The 21,277-nt window shown below is 44.8% G+C and overlaps 1 protein-coding gene across 2 annotated transcripts in view; it reads right to left on the bottom strand.

The window, feature by feature from the left end:
* The window catches only part of RtGEF (Rho-type guanine nucleotide exchange factor), a 43,432-nt gene extending 32,722 nt beyond the window's left edge, over nt 1–10,710 (bottom strand). The window contains exons 1-8 of one of the 2 annotated variants that reach the window (XM_084593122.1): nt 10,496–10,710; nt 9,831–9,962; nt 5,490–5,616; nt 4,661–4,737; nt 3,370–3,464; nt 2,658–2,753; nt 1,580–1,702; nt 2–140 (exon numbers count right to left, since the gene is read on the bottom strand). In XM_084593122.1, coding sequence (XP_084449248.1) covers nt 2–140; nt 1,580–1,702; nt 2,658–2,753; nt 3,370–3,464; nt 4,661–4,737; nt 5,490–5,616; nt 9,831–9,899 — 726 coding nt within the window. In that variant the 5' untranslated portion in view covers nt 9,900–9,962; nt 10,496–10,710. Of the gene's footprint in view, nt 1; nt 141–1,579; nt 1,703–2,657; nt 2,754–3,369; nt 3,465–4,660; nt 4,738–5,489; nt 5,617–9,830; nt 9,963–10,208; nt 10,376–10,495 lie in introns of those variants that run through there. The other variant, XM_084593123.1, reaches the window with a different exon arrangement.
* Nucleotides 10,711–21,277: the final 10,567 nt, after the last annotated feature.

Here is a 21,277-nt window from a genome sequence, read left to right as displayed (position 1 = left end):
CCTCTGTGTGCCTCTGCAACTCTGTAAGAAGAGCTGGGTATTTGTCCAGGCGGCGAAAGGGTCGACTCAACCCTGTTGTTAGGGTTAAAAGAGTAGCACCAGGCGGCGAAAGCTGCTCCAGCCATGACGTCAGTGTCTCTCTGTTTAAGCCGTGACAAGAAGATACCCTCCATAAGGCCAACGAATGCTCCTTCCCTGAGAGGAAGTCATCTAAGGCACTTAAGGACATAAGAATTCCCTGGCCAGCCCCAACTACAACTTTTCAAGAAGAGGCAGCATGGCATTCAATTCATGCAAATGCACTTTGAAAACACTTGTTGCATGGCCTTCAGCATCCTGCTGTTACACACATGAAAAACCACACAACAAAGTGAAAACCATAATGCTTCAGCAACTTACATCTGTGCTTGACTGTAATGGGTTCACACTATAGAAAAGTGAAAGAGTAAACACCGACAGACAAAGAGAATTATGAACCAGTGTGATCAACCCACTCTTCTTTAATACTGCTCGACTCTACAAATGCAGATGTTAGGAACTGCTGCCAACTATGATTATTTCCAACAGTATTATTCCTAACAGTAATATTAAGCATTCAATCAAGAGAAAACAAAAATGGCAGCCTTTTGTGAGCATGTCATTTTTTCAATAAGTCGCAATTTCAATTTGCACACAAACTAAATTTTTTTTTTCGACACATGGAACTCTATGCATTCTGCTAGAAACAACAGACACTGGCATGAGTCACACTTCACCTACGGCTTGGCTAAAAGTGCCTTAGACCCTAAGAATAGGTTGGCTCCTACTTGCATGGTCGATTCTTTCTGGAAAGAGGATGTCTGCTTGTATACGGCAATACACAGTACATGAAGGTCAGGCCTAAAGCAGTGTAAGTACTAAAATGCTCTTATTATTCAAGTTTGCAAAGGCTGCAAACAGTTTCCACTTGAACATGAAGCTCATATAAGATCTCTTGCCCATCTAAGTGGTGTCAAAACGACAAGGGAACTTCTCATGCATTGTGGCCACATACAGACAATGAAGGTGTTTTACAACACAGGCCACGTACAGACAAAACAGGCTTTTAAAAACCTGTGCAAACTTCTACCATCCTTACAGTGTTCTGAGCCGCTCACAAGTGAAGCCTGAGGCTTGCAGATTTTTAGGCGGGGCAGCCACCTTGCTAGAGCCATGCATCTCAACTCATCCGAGTTCTTATAGGGCATTGCCTCTAAGTGCCTTCCACCTTACAAGGTAGCAAGAATTGCTAGGGTACATGATTCTTCTTACTAATCATTAAATGTCATCCATCCATCCATAATCCAATAAATATGCCAATCGTGAAACCGATCCGGGGGCAGAATATACGAGTAGGCAAAGCTTTCTGAAGTTCAATCAGAAAAAGCAATCAAAACAGGCAAGAAAACGAAACACTGTCAACTGCCTGCCTTCATCCCATTTTTTTATTCACGTGCCACAACTGTAGTTCCGAAGGCTACTAGCTGTGACCCATAAACTAGGGCTAAAAGACATCAGCTTAGCTGAAATCTCAGCGACAAATGCTGTCGATGCAACCCACTTGAGTTTGTCCAGGAGCTGAACAGCACGCGGGTGGTTGGCACAGTAGACCAGCTGGGTAGCCTTCATGCGTGCTGCTATTTGCAAGAAGGCACCACCCACTCGTTGGTCACGGCTGGGCTGCCTGCGTGCCATGAGCATCATCAAACGATAGTCACTGCAAATGAAGATCTGCAAATTTGTTTAGCAGAGTCAACAACTGTTTTTTGAAACACTAGGGTTATTAACAACATACCTAGGAGGAGCCAGCTAATGCACGTTGTGTTCACACACAAAGAGAAGACACTCATGCTTGCAGAACACCAGCCTGCTTATGCCATGCCCCCCAACTGTCCAACTGAACACATTCATTTCGTTAAGGCCAATAAATGGGAAAAAAGGCCCCTGCCTGTACCACGTGCATACAACGGGCATAAACTAATTGTAATATGCAACTAAAATACTAGAGGGAGGGCAAAAGGAGTTTAGTACACCTGAAAGGAAAGTAAATGACCAGAGAACAAGCTATCAGCAATGGCACAAGAAGAAGACGGGATGCCGGGAAAGAAAAGAGGACCAGCAGGTAGAGTTACGGGATTAGGATGGAATTCAAAGCAGCGACTTGTAAAATTAATCCTAACATGACTGGCTCCTTTCCAGGCCTGCACTAAAGGGAGAGGAGGGTGCACTGCTCAGTGATGTCAGTCTTACAACCAGAGAAATGTTCAATGCAGATATATTAACGTTAATAAAAAAATAATAATTATAGTTCCCAGCCAGCACCACCTATGACACAATGGGCTTTTTTCCTCGAGACATTAAAGTGGGCAGAAAAAGTAAATGAAAAACAGGCACTGTCACCATGGCACATGTTATAGAAGGCTAGAAAGAGAATTAAAAAAAATGTCCCCACTGTGGCGGTGCCCTGACAGCAAGAGTGGGATGAAAGAGAGTGGATATCTCAGAACTGCAAGGTGGGGATGTTAGGAGACAAACAGCTAGTGTATGAAACTACACAAAGGGAGCAGAAGGTGCCAAAGGCAAGTCAGAAGCCTGAATCAACAAAAGTTGCTCAAATGCCAGAGATCAGCCCAACTCACTCTCTGACAACCTCCAGGGCTTCGAGCAGCTCGGTGTGCACTTCCAGCACAGCAGGAAGATTGCCCACTAGTTGCCGCAAGTCCCGATCGCTCAACCTGCCAAGGGAATGATAGCCACAAAGCTCAGCACCCGAATCCGCACTTCACAAAGAACAGAGTCCACTAGACATCCAATTCCAAATAAGGCAAGCTCAAATGTCCTGCAGGCATCACCATTTACAGGCAGCAGTTTGTGCCTTTAATTGTGACACCATTTTCTCTGCTATCCCTGTTCCTAGAAAAGCAGAAAGCAGCATATTTTGCTAAACTGACACAGACAAAGACAACAGCAAAAGAATACATATAAGGGAGAGCTGGCCACAAAAAAATTGTATCTTCAGTGCATTTCTTCTCTCCTCGAAAGTAGCATGCTTAGTAAACAGTTAGCCTCAAAATGGAGACACGCATCTACACAACATACTCCACAACTGGCCACATGTTCCAAAAGAAAGGTCACATGCTTCTCAGCAAAGTCTTCAGAAAAGTATGATTTCCACATTATATCTGAGTAAGGCTATAGCTAAGTCATAGGGCAAAAGTCATGAAAGCTAGAAACTTGCTCGCAGGTTTGTTGGCACATACTACTTTCGAACTTTTGCTGCACTGATGTTCCCGATACAAGCACTGGTCTGAACAGAAGCGAACCGTGGGTACTGAGCAAATCAGGACTCACAAGCCGCACTGCTCAAGCGGCTGCAGGTATGTGGTGGTCAGGTTCCTCAGCTCATGCACATGGCTGGCCTCCGTGTCCAAGATGTCCTTGAACACCTGCACATCCCCCATATACAAACCTGCAGAATTTTTCACATATTCTTTTCTGCGCTACCTCTTTTCACCTCAGAAAACACCGAGATCCCAAAAATGCAGTTCCACAAGTGCGATAGGGGCATCGATACAAAGGCACCGCGATGCATGATTTCAATATGTAAACTGCTTTGTATAAGCCATCTCAAGTTATTAATGGATGATGGTTTGTCTTGGTTTGTAGGGTTTAACATCCCAAAGCGACTCAGGCTATGAGAGACGCCGTAGTGGAAAGCTCCAGATATTTCGACCACCTGGGATTCTTTGCCGTGCACTGACATCGCAAAGCACACGGACGCCTTGCTTTTTGCTTTTATCGAAAAGTGGCCACCGCGGCTGGGATTCAATACCTCATCCTCGGGCACAGAAGTCGAGTGCCCTAACTACTGCACCACCGCGCCGGGGCATTAATGGATGATGTATGACTCTGGGATCTCCTTTTGTATACTGTAGTTCACAACTGCCAGTACTGTGTGCATAATGCAGGGGCCTAAAATGTATATACTGCTATGCAGGCTGCATTGGGAAAATTACATCCCTCAAGGGCCAGGAGGGAGACAGTAATAAAAGTGAAACAAATAAATGCAAAAAAAAAAAAACAATATAACAAAAACCAGTCAAAACGCCTAGCCGAGACCTCAATCTTCCATTTTCCGTAGAAAAGAAACGCCACACATGCTGCCTTCTACCGAAAAGACCGACGTTCATCACTTCACGGTAGCTCAGATAGAGGTACTGAAAGTGTACTACGGTTAATGCCCCCATCATTTATCCAAAAATTATAAATATATTAACAATATACACGTAATTGGAAAAGAGGGCCTGCACCTTGTTTTGAAGGTAGCTGACGTCCGTCCAAAGTCCACACACTTAAGGGGGTTAATGCCTTTTTTTTTTCCCCCACAAACAATGCATACCGTCTGGGGATGAGATCATTTATCTGAGTTCAGTTGGAAAGATACGTCTGGCAATAAAGCCGACTCATGAAGCTGACACAAGCTTGCAGGAAAAAAAGGCAAGTTTTTGGAGCTAGCATGCTGCAAACGGCCTGCAGGCAGCGTGTTTGAGATCCCTGGTGTAATGAATAAAATTTTTAAAAAAACAAAAACAGCATACACAGACAGCAAACTGCAAAATAAATTTACCAGGCTCCTGCTCACCATGTTCCGGTGCCTTGAACTGAGTGACTGGTCAAGCACTCGGGCCTGGACACCAGCTGTTCGTGAAGCATCACCACCTTTGGGGTCACAAATTTGAAGATGTCACCATCACAGTACATTTACACCTAAAAACACTTAGCATGACCAAGACAATAAACCTGAGTTCTAGAGAGAAAAACTGAGCTTTTTCTGAGCAGGTAGCTTAAGAGAGAGTGTAAGAACAAATCGATACCATTTCAATGCTATGAAACATTAAACTGAGCAAATGTTTTATCACGCATTAAAACCTTACAACAGCTGCATGGCTACGCTTAGGATAGCTTAGGCTATGCGCTGAGCAGCGGCCAGGCTCTCCTTCTCCATAGTTGGTTGATTCTGGCCGCGTGCTCCTAGCTATATGTACAATACACACACACCTTTCTCCGCACAACCAATGGAGAGAGTGATGTGCAGCTCGCGCCTGCTGTGGTTATGACGCCACTTCTCCGGCAGCTCCGAAACACCAGCTGCTGCCTCTGACTTCACACGGCTCCTCGCGCATGCGCAGCTTGGCCCACGCTGTGCCATGCGAAATGGCTCGACGACTAGCGTACTGTACTTAGAATGTGCTGCAAGTGTGTTTTGTTTTAAAAAACTATCTCTAAATTTTAAAGTTTCTAAACCAAGACAAAGCAGGCAGGAACTATTCTTAACATTGCCAAATGACAGTACACAATAGCAGCGAGAAACTTTTGTACGCTTGTGCATACTAGCAGTGTCCATGCCCAACAATTCAGGAGATAACCCTCACCCATGAGCCACATGAAGGCAGCCTGGCACACTGACATACCCTGTGGCTTGTGCTCCTTGACGTAGTTACTGGGGAACCAGCCTGTGTTGCCCTGGAGGGTGCCTTCCCACCAGCCCCCATCCAGAGCCTGTGTCACAGTCAGGATGTCCCCTTTCTTGAAGCACAGCTACAGGCAAGAAACAAGCACCATGCTTTCATGCTTCCTGCCAGAAACACTACGCAACACAAAGTAGTCATGCTTAGAAGAAATCGCTTCCAGGCACAGTGTGCAAAAGTAAATCTAAAAGAAAAAAACATATATATATATATATATATATATATATATATATATATATATATATATATATATATATATATATATATATAAAATTCTCATTTTTAATAAATATTAAGATTCAATTCTATGGCTCTTTTCTTGCTATAGCGATGTTTTTCTGGCAACAGATAGCGAGAAAAATTTATATGGGAGTCTTTTTCCAGCCACGATTCAAACTTGTTATCCCAGGTTTAAAAATGACTCGGTGGTCACCATCTGGACGAGCATGATAATGTAGCCTGGCATAAGGAATCTGCATGACAAAAGTTAGAGAGGCTTAATGTGGCTAAAACCTAGTATAATGTGTGAAGGCAATAGTTTGGCATAGATTATACTGGTTATCATAAGCAAACACAAAAGCGATCAAAGGTAAAGATTTTCCATATACCCTCTGGTTTCCAATTTACTCTGTGAAGTAGTTCTTTCACACTAAAAGCTGCCTTGACAAATCAGTTTTCTTGCAGGAAAGCCTACTGGTGGCAGTACTTGCATTTCATCTCTTCTTTTCTGGCCCATGAAAGCTCCCCTTTTGGTCAAAGTAATGTCTCTGTGATTGTAACACTGTAGGCGTTTTTCATAGCCAGAGTCGCTTTGGGCCCCATAAACCAAACCGAAACATTGTAATCTGTTGATACAAACCAACTTCAAGCTTTCCTCAGTGTTCGTTTAACTCCTGGAAAAGAGGTTTGATTCAAAGAAGTGAAGGCAGCATGCAGCTGCTTTTGCTCATTCCAGGCATCCAGACTCCAACACTGGATTTCAGGCACAGAGCAGTGCAACATCGAAAGTGAAGCACAATCACAATTGCATCCAAACGTACTCTTGTATTGCAAGTGCCTGCCCCAAGCACTGACGAAGGTGTGCATAATAGTAACACATGCTTTCTTTTTCTCTCTCTCTCTCTCTCTCTTTTTTTCAAGAACACTGGGCTACGCATTCCTACAAGGCATAGCTGGCTACACACTGAGAAAACCTTCAATTTCCACACAAGAATAGCATGGGCACGGGGTTCTCTGAAATTACGAAATGGGGGCAAAGATCTGCTCCCCGCTGCAGTAAAGCAACACAAAGAAATGCAAACACACCATAAGAAAAGTCAGGGTAGCAATGGAAAGTTAATGTTTCTATGCATCGAGAGTCTGATAAAGGCTTTCTTAAAATTATGCCAGTCATTGACTTTGCTCTCTTTCTCTTTTCTTTCTTTTTCAGTATAAAGATAAAGCCTTGCCCCTGCGTGCTTTACTTTTCCAAGTGGGCTAAAATTCATGACCTACCAAAGTGAATACAGAACACAGTGTTCCTCAACCCACTCTGTTGGCATCGGCCTGCTTCCATGGGACATGTTCACTTTGATCCGCACTGTCAGCATGTGGTCTATGCCGGCTCGAGCATCAGCATCCGTGGGCTCACACTCACAGCAAAGTGTATAGTCACAAAAGGCAACACCCACAGAATACCTTGACACAGTTCGATGGACAAGATGAAATGAAAGAGAGCAGGGAGAGACTAACAGGTTTCTATGACAGCTGCCATGTTCCTGTAAGTCTTTATGCATGTGGTTTAGTGTTTATGTATTATCAATTTTCATTCTAGCCAGAGCTCCATCTGTGTGGCACAGAGCCAGAAAGAACTGAGCACGCGAACTGTGTCAGTCTGTGCATGCAGGTGCTATTGCAGAACGATGCTGTTAAGCAGGGAAATGGATTTATGTGGGAAGGGTCAGTGTCTTCGAGAGCTGTTTTAGTCAGGCGGATCATGTTGAAATCCTTTTCTTTTTTAACAATGGTCAAAGTGGCAGCCTCCCCTCCCCCTATCTCAAACCAATACTCCTCAATAATCAAAAGGTAAGGGCATCTCTTCTCTCCTCCTGCAACCCTGCTCCTTCTCGTTTTTCAACCATGGCTCCTCCTATGCCGCGCTGAACCAGCAGGAACTCTATGAAGTGATAGCATTATGTGTTAAATTTTATCACATCGGGGCTTGCTCGTGCCGCCCGCGCCATTTTCATCGCAAGGGAGGTGAGCGGCATTCGACCAATGAGCAGGTCGAACTTCGAGGAAATGCACAGGGAAGAAAGTGGCCAGCATTCAAGGTCAGTAAAATAGGTTGGCATTGTTCTTAGTTCCTTGAGGAGCTTTACCGAAAATGGCTTCTCTAACAGTGAATTTACATATGCACGGTTGCTAAGCTGTGTGTGACTGGGGCAGCATGCATATAAACTTCAATATTTTAAGTGATAGTGTTAAAGGCACTGCTTGAAAAAATCCGGTGTAGATGCTGTGAGTGAAAAATCATGGGCATTATGCCTACAGCAGGAGCTACCAACTAGGGCTTCTTTGAGGTGGGAGGGTGATATGGAAATTGATCCGCCTCGTATCCGGAGCAGACACACTACCTCTAGGCCACGCAAGCATGCTCGTAGGGCTTGATTAAAACAGGGCTTTGTACCTAAGTCGGATGCTCTTGCAAATATTGTGGTAGCTTACGGCTGTATGAGTATGGGTGAGATAACAGAGGAACAAATTAATGGATACACAGTTAAGATAGCAGCAAAGTGCTTATATGCTCATTAAGGTCTCAACGGAAAGCTGGTAATCGGGAAAATAAGACTGTTGCATCATATCCTTAAAGGCGAAGCTTAAGTGTCACCCATATCTTTTTTATTTACTTATGCCTTATAGTACATCCTTACATTTATATCTTTATATCCTTTATAACTCTTCCTCTCCAATTAGTTAACAAAAGCTAACAATTACAACAATCTACCATACAGTTTTATGAGGTGACCAAAAGTTAGACTGAGCTTATCTTCCTTAAAGGTGAAAGGATGCTGCGTAACAAAGCAGCCATACCACTGAAGTCCTACAGTAAATCACATGAGCACCACAGATGTGCACAACAGCTGCACAATGCAGCTCAGCAACTGCCATAGTCTGCCAAGAAAAGGCAATCAACATGAGTGTGAATGATCAAAAATGTTTACACATCATGGTGAATAGACCTTCCTTAATCTTCACATGCACAGCTATACATAGTTGGTATTGATATCATAGTGGCCATCATTTTTCAGACCAGAAGGCCGCCAAGAACCTGCACGTTTTTTTCCCTGGTGACACCAGAGAGAGGCGAGAAACGGCGGACACCATCTCTCGCAATAAAGTACCAGATAAAATCACCATGAAGCCATGTTTATATGCAAACACGCAAATAAAACATTTTATTTCAAGCAATCCTTTGAGGCTCTTGTCTAAAATTAGGCCCAATGATATGATGGTGCCAGAAGAAAAATTCATGCCACCAGCCTTCTTACTTCCCCTCCCCCTTTTTAATTCTACACAAACACCCCTTTCCCCCTTTTAATTCTGCACAAACACACTATGAATGCCCTAATGCTGTTTGTTCTAAACCATTTATTGCCACTTAGTCTGATGATCTACGATGGTACTCATAACTCATTCTGTAAGCTATCTATATATTGGACGAAGTGGCATGAAGTATTAGCTCTCCAAAATATAGCAATCCTAAGCAACTTGACTTTTGATCCTACTGTATAGTCATGATTACAAGTGGAGCCTAACAGCTTGTCATATTTTCATCACACACTATAGCTGCTATTCAGAAAATGTAAATGAGTTTATTCCAATAAATTGAGAAGTTCTGTAATAACAGTGTGTCATGAGCATCATGTGTGTCATGAGCATCATGTGTGCCAAAGGCAGAACAGCGGACGATTACTCTCAGATACTTTATCGACACGGTAAAGTATTTCAAGATGACAAACACTGTTTCAAAGTCCTGCTGCTGTGAAAGTGCCCTGCAAAGCTTTTATGAAGACACCAATGTGGACTGTTATGCTATGATATCTTCAGTTGCTATTCAGATGCAGCAGCAAAATCAGCAAGACGAAAAGAATGCAACAAAAATAACCTGGCATGGACTTGACCCTTCTGAACGGCATTAGAGCAGCCGTTCTGTTGTGAACGGCTCACACATGTTCCTTGTGATTACACATTAAAGGTTTTACAAGGTTGGTTAGCACAAAGGAAGGCTAGCTTGTCCCTCACCTCATCATTGTTTTTCCCCTTGAAATTGTGGATTGCACGGACAAGCCTCGGCCCGACGTCTGAAGTCATGTCAGCCAGCGCAGATCATGACGGCCGCGACGAATTCACTCCACACTTGGCCTGCAACAAACGCTATGCGAAGAAATTGGACGATGCATCGGGATTTCAATACCGCCTTGCTTGTTGGAAATGTGACAAAAAATGTGGCGAAAAGTAATTAAAGACATTAAAACAAGAGAGAACAGCGAGCCTACACGTTGCCGCAAAACGGCATACATTCTTTTTCTGTCATATGCTGCCGCACAGGGCACTCGGGGCTGAGCAAAACAAGTGAGCAATGTAGCATGTCGAAAGCGGTAATCAATTCAGAAAACGTACAGCATTTAACACAATGCCAGCGACCACAGACCACCACCGAAGGGTTGTGTGACAAGACGAACACTGCTCGGCTGTTCCACTTGAGATCAATGCATTGCGTTTTTTGGGCGTCGCGACTCGACACCGCTCTCAACGCCAGCTGATGGCGCATTCAGCGTTCAACACCTGTGCCAGTAGAAGCAGCAGGTGCAAACGCTAGTTGTCATCGCGTTAACCGCCTCTATCTGCTGACCGAGTCCGGGACAGACGTCGGATGCGCTCCAGTAAACAGAGGGAGTGGCTCTCACATTTCAAGGGTTCCGTGCTTCCCCGTTTAGTCTTCAGGCGTACAACCCATCCTGAAGTAGTGTCGCAGCTTCAAACAACGGTCAGGAATTTGACTTCTCATCGCTTGCTGTAGAAACTAACCACAGCACGAAACTCCCAGCGCGCAGCCATTACGGTCATTTCACAAACAGCCGGTGATAGCAGTGATGGCCACTGCTACAAGAAGCTGCCGCTAAATAGAGCGGCCGTCGTCTCTTCGACGTCACTGCGGCTTAATTTCGAAGTATGGTAGGAAATTGTTACTCTTCTTTAGATCAAACCACATTTCGAAGCTTTTGTTTTAGCGCTGGCATTAAAAATAGAGCATTACTTTTTGGTTTTATTGGTATGTTTTACCTTTCTTTTTACTAGTTCGTACTAAGACGAGAACGAGCTCATAAGCAGGCTCATACGTTACAGAACCAGCTGGTTCAGCAGCTGCCGACAGTACCGGTAAAGTGTACGAGTACCGGATACAGTATCTTATGGTTTCAGCAGTTTCTTTTTTTCTCTCTTTTTTTTTTTTTGTTTTTAGCGAAAGCGAACTTGCGATTTTACTGTCGCGGTGCTGAGGAGGCACAGAGCCGCTGCCTAGCAACCGCCACAGCTGGCGGAAGTAAAAGTAGCGCCAACGTGTGGAGCTAGAACGTTGGTGCGAAAAGGGACTTGTGCGAAGATTGCCGCCCCCCTCCTCTTCGCCGCCGGCGCTTTCCTTCGGCGTTCGAACCTCCCATTGGTCGAGCGCCATCGCGTTTCCGCGCGCGTTTTTCTTGCTTGTTGCGTGCTCGTTGTTGTTATTGTGGCTGTAGTATAGTGCCTAGAATATACTGACAGTATATTCTAGGCACTATAGCTGTAGTAAGAACGGAAAGAAAATGCACGGGCCTGCTACTGGCTCTGTAGCTGAGCCACCTCCGCTGCCTCGTGCAGACAGAAGAGAAAATATAGAAGAAAGAAAAAAGAAGAGTGAGGGAAAGACGCGCGCCGCAACAACAGCCGTCGTCCACCACCGAAGCGGTGGCGGGTGCAATGACAGCCTACAACAAAAAAAAATCGATGGCAGACAAGTCCCCGCCACAAGCGGCGGTGGCCTACCTGTCCCAGCCCCATCAGGTGAGTGTTGGCCGAGACCGACTGAAGTAGAGACCTGCACAGAAAACAGGGTCCTATGAGACCGCGTGCGCCAACTTTCGTTACCTTTCTCGCCGTTGAGAGCGCTCGGTTGACCTGTGCGGTTGACCTGAAGATCTTTAACGTGCGCTGACATCGCACAGCACACGGACGCCTCTTCGTTTTGCCTCCATCGAAACGCAGCCGCCGAGGTCGGGCTCGAACCCGGGTGCTCCGGCACAGTAGTCGGGCGTCTTGCATTGCCGAAGCGCCGGCTCGAACTGAAGGGATGAAAGGGGGGCGGAGCCTTAGGCGGAGCTGGTTACGAGGCCGACGCGGCCGACGACGACGCGAAACCCAGGAACGGGCGCCAAAGAGCTGCGCTCTAAAATAAAAGAGCGCGAAAAATGTGTAAGCCGTGGCTGTTGTGGCTGTAGGAAGAAGGAAAAGAAAATGCATGGGCCTGCTACTGGCTCTGTAGCTAAGCCACCTCCGCTGCCTCGTGCAGACAGAAGAGAAAATATAGAAGAAAGAAAAAAAAAGAGGGAGGGAAAGACGCGCGCCGCAACAACAGCCGTCGTCCACCACCGAAGCGGTGGCGGGTGCAATGAAGGCTCGTCTAATTATATAGAGAGGCTTATCTTATTTTCCTCGCTTAGAGAACGCCCACATCGCGGGGCTATTTCTGAACTAATAAAAACGTTCAGCCATTTTATTTTTGTTATCCTCTAGCTTTTAACATGCCAGCTTCAAAAGTCAGCTATCGCACTAATATCAAAATACCTGCTCAGTTCCCCAAGCGCACGCAGCACTGAGCCTTATAGCAAAGAGAAAATGGAAAGGGGGGGGGCATCGTGTAAGTAACGTGTAGTATATGAAATGGAAAGCAACAAAAGAAGATCCAGATTTATTTCTATGTAGCCAAGTGCTCATAGGCTGCTTGTGGAAGCTTTGTGACCATGGGTTCAATTCAATGTGAAGTTCTGACAGGGCCAGCTGCCCAGACAGCGGAGCTTCAATAAATCCGTGCTGTCGGATTCGCTTAAGCCTTTTCAGAGAAACAAAAACTGCAATACAGGCACCACTGAAAGTTCTAGAAAGCATAGTAAAATTTTCCAGCTTCGCTAATAATATTACCACCTTTATCATATTGGGATTTCAGAGATGTATCGAAGATACAGTATCTGTATCGGAAATCGATTTTGGTTCGGTATCTTGCATAGGTATCGGAAATACAATTTTTCAAGGTATCGAGTATCGGTATCGAAGATACTTTTTTGAAGTATCTTGCCCAGCCCTGGTTTGAGATACCATGTTGCTGAGCTTTCGGGTGCAGCACACGTGGACATGATGGCAAACGGTTGTTTATAATGCCGTCCGCGAATCGAGATGCGCCGCGGAGGAAGTTTTCGCGGCACCGAATCGGCCGGGCGGACTTTAACTCAACGATATATGGTCGCGGCTCTGTGAGTTAAGTGAGCAATTGCTCATCTCTAACCTAATATGCCGCCACACACTCTGTTCGGATTAATTAATTTTTTCGCCTTGCCTAGTGCCGCATGCCCGCGTTTCATACTTTTGTTTTACTCTTTTCGCGTTAGAATCATAATGTCCTTGGTCTTCAGCGAGCTGCGTCTCACCCGATCATCCATGCTCTCTGACGGGTGCAAATAAAGTGCTTTCTCTCTCTCTCTCAGCTACTCAGCCATGCTTTCTGAGACGTTGTCGTGAATGTAAGCTAACTGCATGTTTTGAGTGTGTCGCTGCATTTAACGAACCAGTGACGGCTCTTAGGCGACCGGATAAAGCCACATATTTCGTGCTTTTACTTTATATTTATTTGCTTTTATTTTCGGACGTTAAAAATGTAGACTGTGTTGTAAATGAGCTAGCAGGGACTGCCGCCAGTTTGAAAGCTTTTTCTTTGCATGAACTAAAATAATACTCTCCCCAATAAAACGTTTTGCGTGACTGACCGCAGTTGGTGAGCAAGGCCCAGGAGATCAAAACAGGCCGAGCGCGAAAACTCACATGACATTGTTCGCGTGTATACTTTTTTGGACTAAGGTTTATATGTATATATATATATATATATATATATATATATATATATATATATATATATATATATATATATATATATATATATATATATATATATATATATATATATATATATATATATATATATATATATATATATATATATATAGTAAGCATAAGTTTGTTGAAGAATTTATTTTGTATTACTCAGTTTGTCTTTGTAATTTTCGATTTTTTTTAGTGTAAGCTAATAGAAGAAAACGCGAAAACGTCAGCTACAACGAACGACAAAAAAAAACAGCAGCCGAATTTTTAATTATTTGTGATTAATGAATCTTTGCTTTACTCACATTTTAGATTGAGCTCCGATTTATTTTTAAATTCGGTGTACATTTGTTTTTGAGAAATCATATATGCCAACTGTGATGGCCACTGGATGCTATGTATACCTGCATTACATCGTTGCCTCATTGAAAAAAAAAAAAAAAAAAGAAAAAAAAAAAAAGCCTCGCCGGGGTGGCGCAGTGGTTACGGCGCTCGACTACTGTTCCCAAGGATGCGGGATCAATCCCGGCCTCGGCGGCCGCCTTTCAATGAAGGCGAAACGCAAAGGCGCCCGTGGGCGCTTTTGCGTTTGGCTAGGAAGTAATTTCTAGGAAGTAATTTGGCTAGGAGGTAATTTCGACCACATGAGGATCTTTAACGCGCGCTGACATCGCACAGCACACGGACGCCTCTTCTTTTCGCTTCCATTGAAACGCAGTAGCCGAGGTTGGGTTCGAACCCGGGTACTCCGGCACAGTGGTCGGGCGTCTTACCTTTGCACCACCCCGGCGGGGCTTTTTTTTTTGTTTTTTTTTTTCTGTAGACACCTCAACCGCGCCGTAAGGGAAGGGAGGAGGGTGGAAATGAAAGTGAGAGAAAGATGAGCCGCAATGGAGGGCTGCAGAGTAATTTCGACCACCTGGGGATCTTTAACGTGCGCTGACATCGCAGCACGCGGACGCCTCTTCGTTTCGCCTCCATCGAAGCGCAGCCGCCCAGGTCGGGTTCGAACAAGTAATAAAGCCGGTCGTGGTTCGAACTCGGGTACTCCGGCACTGTAGTCGGGCGTCTTACCACTGCACCACTCCGGCGGGGCGCATGCAACAGATAAAATTCGGTGGCAGGCTAGCCTCCGCCGCAAGAAACTTCCCATAGGGCCCAGGTATCAATAAAGGCCGATTTTGATTGGTCAAAATTAGGGTGTTTACGAATGGTGGCGGCACCCGCGGCCATTAAAGGAAACTGCGTCTAAATTTCAAACTTTCAGGTGGTTGAAATTACTCCGCAGCCCTCCACTACGGCTCCCCTTTTTGTCTTTCTACTTTCACTCCCACTTCCCTTCCCTTCCGGCACGGTTCAGGTGTCCACAGAGCAAGTTAGGCAGATACTCCGTTTTTCCCTTCCTGTAAACCAATTGTTATTATTATTATTATTATTATTATTATTATTATTATTATTATTATTATTATTATTATTATTATTATTATTATTATTATTATTATTATTATTATTATTGTTATTGTTGTTGTTGTTGTTGTTGATGATAAATGCACAACTATTATGAAAAAATAAAATTAGTTGACTTGCAGCAGCAAAAATTAATAAGATTAACAGCCATATATAGTTAATCAAGATGGAAAAATAGGAAAGAAGTTAGACGAATGGCGAGAAGCAAGAAGATGAACGAATCTTATTCAAGAGAAGAATGAGCCTTCTTCGTGGACGCTGCGGGTCCTGTAGCGGGGATATCAACAATATCAGTGGTGCACCAAATGCAGGTCGTGGACGGGCTTTCAATTCGTAACGGGGATACGCAGGCTATGGAGGAAGTAGCATCGAAATACATAGTTACAGATTCCCAGGAAGCTTATAGAAATTATATGCGTGGCAGAATCACGCCGTTAGCCTGCGAAATTCTGAGTCAATGTAGGACTTCAGCTGCACAGAAGGAGCTAATATGGGTACCAGGTCACCAGGGGGTTGAAGGAAACGAGCGCGCACAAGCTTCGGCCCGAGCTTTTCTTCCCCGGAATCCTTCTACGTCCTCCTTTGCTGATTTAGGCTCCCCCTCCCCGTTAATAATATATTCAGAGATATTACAGCATTTGCGCCTTGAAAGGCAGACATTCCCGAAGCCCGCTAAGGGTTTTAGTAAATCAGACGAGTGTCACCTTCGAAGGTTACCAACTATGTCATTTAATAATCCAGCAACACTTCACGCCATTGAGCCCGAATCCTTTTCGGCGTAATCCAAATTTTGTGGCCAGAATGCAAACTTATACCATATGGTATGGGCTTGTCAACAAAATACCAGTATTGATATAATAAATCAGCCAACGTGGGAAGGCTGGGAGGCGGCCCTGTCCAGCTCGGACCTCGAGGAACAACGAGCCCTCGTCGAAAGAGCACGGGCAGCGGCTTTTACCAACGGTGTCACGGACTAGGGACCCGACTAGCCTTCCCTTAATCTAAGCCAATGTCAATAAATGTTTTCATCATCATTTCTAAAAGGCAATGGCGGCAATCGCAAAAAGTTTGTATTGAGCGCTTACAGATGGCACGACAATTCGTAGACGCCCGAAAAATGCGCACAAAATTCGGTCACTTTTTGAAGCGGAGTTTCGCAACTGGTATTATCCAGAAGCTCTGCCGCAAGCTGCGGTGACCTACCTGTCCCAGCCCTATCAGGGCCAGGACCAGCAACCCTTCACCACCTCCCGGAGGAATTAGTTTGGATGCGACGATGTGATGTCAGCGCATGTTAAAGATCACACAGGTGGTCTAAATTACTTAGTAGAAGTTCTTTCCTGTTTTTTCTTGAATGGCATTGGACGCGAAGGATGACGTCGAAGACTAACGTCGAACAATGAAAAACGTTATATATCTGAGATGGTTAGAGTGAAGACTGAAAAATTAAGTACGAATTACAGTGAATCGCCTCTCAGCCAGAAGTTCACGAGAACCCTTAGATTCTCGACAAGATCTCTTCTTAATCCTTCGGCTCGTCGCTGATTGGGCAGGCCCTCTCATGGACAGACTTTCTGACGCAGCAGTAGCCTGTAGCCACTTAGGTGGAATCACCGTTCTTCCAGCGGATCCCACGTGACCTTGAAATAATGTACAAAGCAAGAAAAGCACACCAAATAACATGCGACGCTAGTATGACGCGACCAGAAAAAATACAACGCAAGAAAAAGTAACAATAAAATTCGTATCTGCGTTAGCACCGGTGTGGCCACACGTGAACTAACAAAACACAACGCGAGAAAAATGAAAAGAAACCATCTCTGCACCGCCGTTTAGATCCGTTAACTCGGGCCAATAATTAACGAGCGAAGATTTTTATCTTCCCTGCTAAGCGCATTGCTAATAGGACGCCACGACGCAACCGTAAGTCTCAAAACAAAATACGAAAAGGGGTGGTCGCTCGGGAAGCGCGACATTTACACACAAGCAGTCCCGTGTTTCTAGCTTCGCTCGCGCGAGCCAGCGGTGCCGTTTCTAACGCGATGCCTTCGTGGGATTCGTACCCTCGATCGGCTAATAATGTATGTTTTCGGCGAATATGGGAGGAGGGGACGCAGGCCCGAGACTCTAATGAGGGTCTTTAAGGTATTAAAGTGAAGTGAAGTGAAGTGAAGTGAAGTTCTCGCGAAGTCTGTTCAACCTGTAGGAGCATGCACTTTGATAGGATCGAGTTGCTTATGTTGCGATATATTTTCAGTAATGTAAATATGCCCAGCCCTCGGCGGGAGGTCTGAACAACGCTACCGAGACGACATATTGTTACGGGGCGTTCGAGCGAAGTCTCGTTTAAATGTCAGGAGTACCCCAGAGACACCAGTGCACAAACACGCCTCAGCCTCAACGTCGACTTCAGCCTCAGCGTCTTCCACCCAGCCTCTAAAACATCATCTTGCAACATCTGGCTACATTCGTAACACACCGCCCCCCCCCCCCCCCCCCCCCCCCCCGCTTCCCAGCAGCAGTTAGAATTACTGTATAGGCTTTAGCAACTGTGTGTGTGTGTGTGGGGGGGGGGGGGGGGGGGGGGGCTTTTTTACGCTCAAGGCTGCATTTTTCTAGTGTAGATTCTGCAGTATCTCGGAAAATTTTATTATTATTATGCTGCAAAGTGCAGCATATATATTTTTTTTCTTTGTCCTGTGAGCTTCCAAATATGAATTTTACTGCTTCAAAACTAAAGTTTTGCAGCTCCAGAAATTTCTACAAATCCTATTTCAGCTGCTGCACCCTTGATGTGACCGCCAGGCCGGAGTGGCCGGAAAGTGTAATGCATACTGCGAGTTGTAAAGTTGTTTGTATCCGTTCCATCACGTGCGACCGCAAAACAAGCAGACCACGAGCATGGGGCGTGTACTGGTCCCGAAAATATTACCTCAACCACTCCACGATGAAGCCACCCTGAAAGAACAAGGTCAGCTAGGTCAGCTCACGGCTTTCTTGTGAAAATATCAAGTTTATCATAAGATCAGAAAAATAAATCGTTCAGACTGTACCCACTAAAGATTATGTTTTTCATGTTTTAGCCTGCGCCAAAAGGTTCCCTGTCTCTTTGCGTTGTATCACAAAGTTAACCTCCAAAGAGCCCGCCAGATGTCTCTGTTTAATGCTGGTCACTACAACTATTAACTCTTGAAGAACGTGCAACAAGTTTAACTGTTTTACGCCCTGTTTAACTATCTTACCTTACCTCTGTGTCCTCTTCACAGACTGGCTGTGAGGAGGATACAGTAAATGTTCCCACCTGCATGATACGCTATTTAAATTTCCTACGTCCTAGCTTAATTTAATGAGAGTGAAACGCACCCTGATGTCCTCATTACGTAACTCATGCAGGTTGGCTGGCACTGAACCAGACGATGTTTCCACTTTCTTTGTCTTAACAAACAATGGTGGGCAAAGTTCTTTGTAGCGATGAAATACTCCGCAGAATTACCCCCACAAACACCCTGTTTTTTTTCGCTCGCAAAGATTCTCTTTCCAAAAATCAATGCGCAATCTTTGCATGCCACCAATTTTTTACACGCACACATGGGTCCTCAAGTGCACGGTGAAGGGGGCTTTCATGACCACGCAAGGTATATTGTAAAGCAGGTGCCATTCAACGATCCACGGCTCAGTATATAAACTCTCATTAGATCCGAGAACTCGTGCAGAGTTTGAAAAATAACACATTATATAGCGTTACACAGTTCGGTCCTGTTGTGTTTTCTAAAAGCCCGCAGATGTTCGCTTGATAGTAGTTTTATAAAAGCATTTTTGTGAATAAATTCTCTTTTGAACCCACCACCCCCTTTTTATGAGTTTTCTTTCAGAGATAAAGAACAGAAAACCACCCTCAGAATCAAGTCTCCTTGCATCTGTAAAATAAAAACAAGGCACTGAAAGATAAGGCCTTGCTGAATTATTCACTGACAAGATTAGGCCAAGCCATCAGCATTACACGCAAGTTCGAACGTTTGCGTGAAATTGTTATAGGACTGCAAGTTTACTACTTCTATTTGTATTCGAGTGTGGAGACACTAATCATTCTTTTAAGAAAAGACAACTTTTTGTTGTCTGCGGTGCCAAAGCTGCGAAATTTTTACTTTGAGCACTTTCTTAAAGGTATTACATGAACATGGAGGTAGGCACCGAAAACGTCCCACAGAGAAATTAAAATATGGCTCGCGCAATAAGATGAAAGGTTCATATGCGGCACTGTACTTTCTTCGCCCCGCCGCGATGTGGCTCAGTTTTCAATGGTCTCCAGAGCGATGTAAGGCACGTTGAGCGCAACTCGCCGGGCGTCTCAATTTCCTTTTAATTGATAGCCCTGATCAATACGAGTTTATATTATAAATGGCGTTTTTTACGTGAAAATAAATACTTCAACCGTAGAGGAAAAAAGAAAAAAATTACGGAGTGTACTACGGCTGCTTACGTTCTGTACAGGCAAGAACATGAACGTTTCGCCTATCAGGGTTCGAGCCCGGCCACGTTTCGAAGGATACGAAGCGCCGCATGTGAGACGAGTGCAGTAGAGATCCCCAGGTGGTCTAAAATAATTCCGCGGCCCTCCGCTGCGGCACAACACAACAGCGGTGGCTACAGCGCTCCCAAGGACGCGGTATGCCGGCCGATATGCGATGGAGTCGAAAAGCAAGGCGCCCGCTGAAAATCCCCACAAGGTTAAATTGACGTCTCTCAGCCCAACAAAACCAATCCATGTACTTCGTTCTCCCATTTTTGTCTATCGTTACACAAATGATGAATGTTCTAATTTATTATAACAGTGAGTAAATGCAGGATTCAATCAGCATAATAGGTCAATATGGGATCATAGTTGTAAAAATTTTCAACATTCACATCCTCTTTCGACATGAAGTTTTTACTGAGGCTGAATCGTACTGAGCTGCTTAACTTCAGAGTCTGTGAAGTGTGGGTAGCTACATCAAACGATGGCATCACTAATGTGGCTTTCCGGGAGCCAACACCTGTCCTGATTACGAGAAAATCGGCAAAGACAAGGTCGCCTGGTCAGAGAAACGACAGGAATCCGGACTGAACAGTTCCTACTGCGTCCGCACTGCACCTTCAATGCCCCTTTAAAACAAAAGTCACTAATCCATTGGGTGCGACGCCAATTAGAATAACAGAAGCTCTGTTATTTACACGCTCCCTGGTGAATTTCAGCTTCGAGTACCGCGTATACATTCTGGCTAAGTTTGGGCAATGATTGTTTGAACGTGGGCGCCTCAGTGCCATTTCCGATAGGCCCAAGTTTTGATCGCAGTATTCATGTTTACAAGGATTCCCTGGAAGATGTGCGCCGGGGCAGTTCTGTGAACGTCAAGAAGGGCTTCAAAGAGCGAAAACGGTATCGCATGTTTCAGCTTGATCCGAAAAAAGATAAAAAGAAATATTAGCTGTGCCTTTGCTCTGGTTAAGCCTGAGTGATTGCGAAAGCAATACCTCCCTGGCTGCGCTTGGCTCTGCTGGTGGTTTGGCATGGCCTCGCCTTTTGTGCAACTAAAGGGTTTACTCTGGACACACATGGTTTCTACTGTTTCTTTATTCCAATGAACACTGTTTCTTTATTCCTCTTTGGTCGTACTGTCAACTCACACACAATCTTTCCACTGCTTCGCCGCCGATATCAGCCGCGCATTTGCCTCCAGGGTGCATACTATACACAGATGCATAACACACAGCATTGCATTGAGTTACCGCTGTGTACAATTCCTCCTATCCTCATCTTAACTCTCGCGCAACGCGTGTAAACGTGCACCCAGGCGATACACAATGCAATTAGTTCCCTCCCACTCGAGCCCACATTTGATACTGTTCATATTTACACTGACTCCCTGGCCGCCCTTAAGAAGCTTAATTAAGGCTGTTCGGCGCACATTCAAAATTACACAATCCATTCACCAGCTCTGCAAAAAAATACCCCTGTCCTGTGCGTATACATTGGATTCGCGGCCATGCTCATGGTCTTGACACATCAGACATCCCGCCACCTTCCCCTCTTCCCCCAGATCCGTTCCGGTTCCATGTTT

Source organism: Amblyomma maculatum, chromosome 2, assembly GCF_055883805.1.
Source record: "Amblyomma maculatum isolate TAMU_Amacu chromosome 2, ASM5588380v1, whole genome shotgun sequence".
NCBI lineage: Eukaryota > Metazoa > Arthropoda > Arachnida > Ixodida > Ixodidae > Amblyomma > Amblyomma maculatum.
This window is presented reverse-complemented; position numbering and strand designations above follow the sequence as displayed.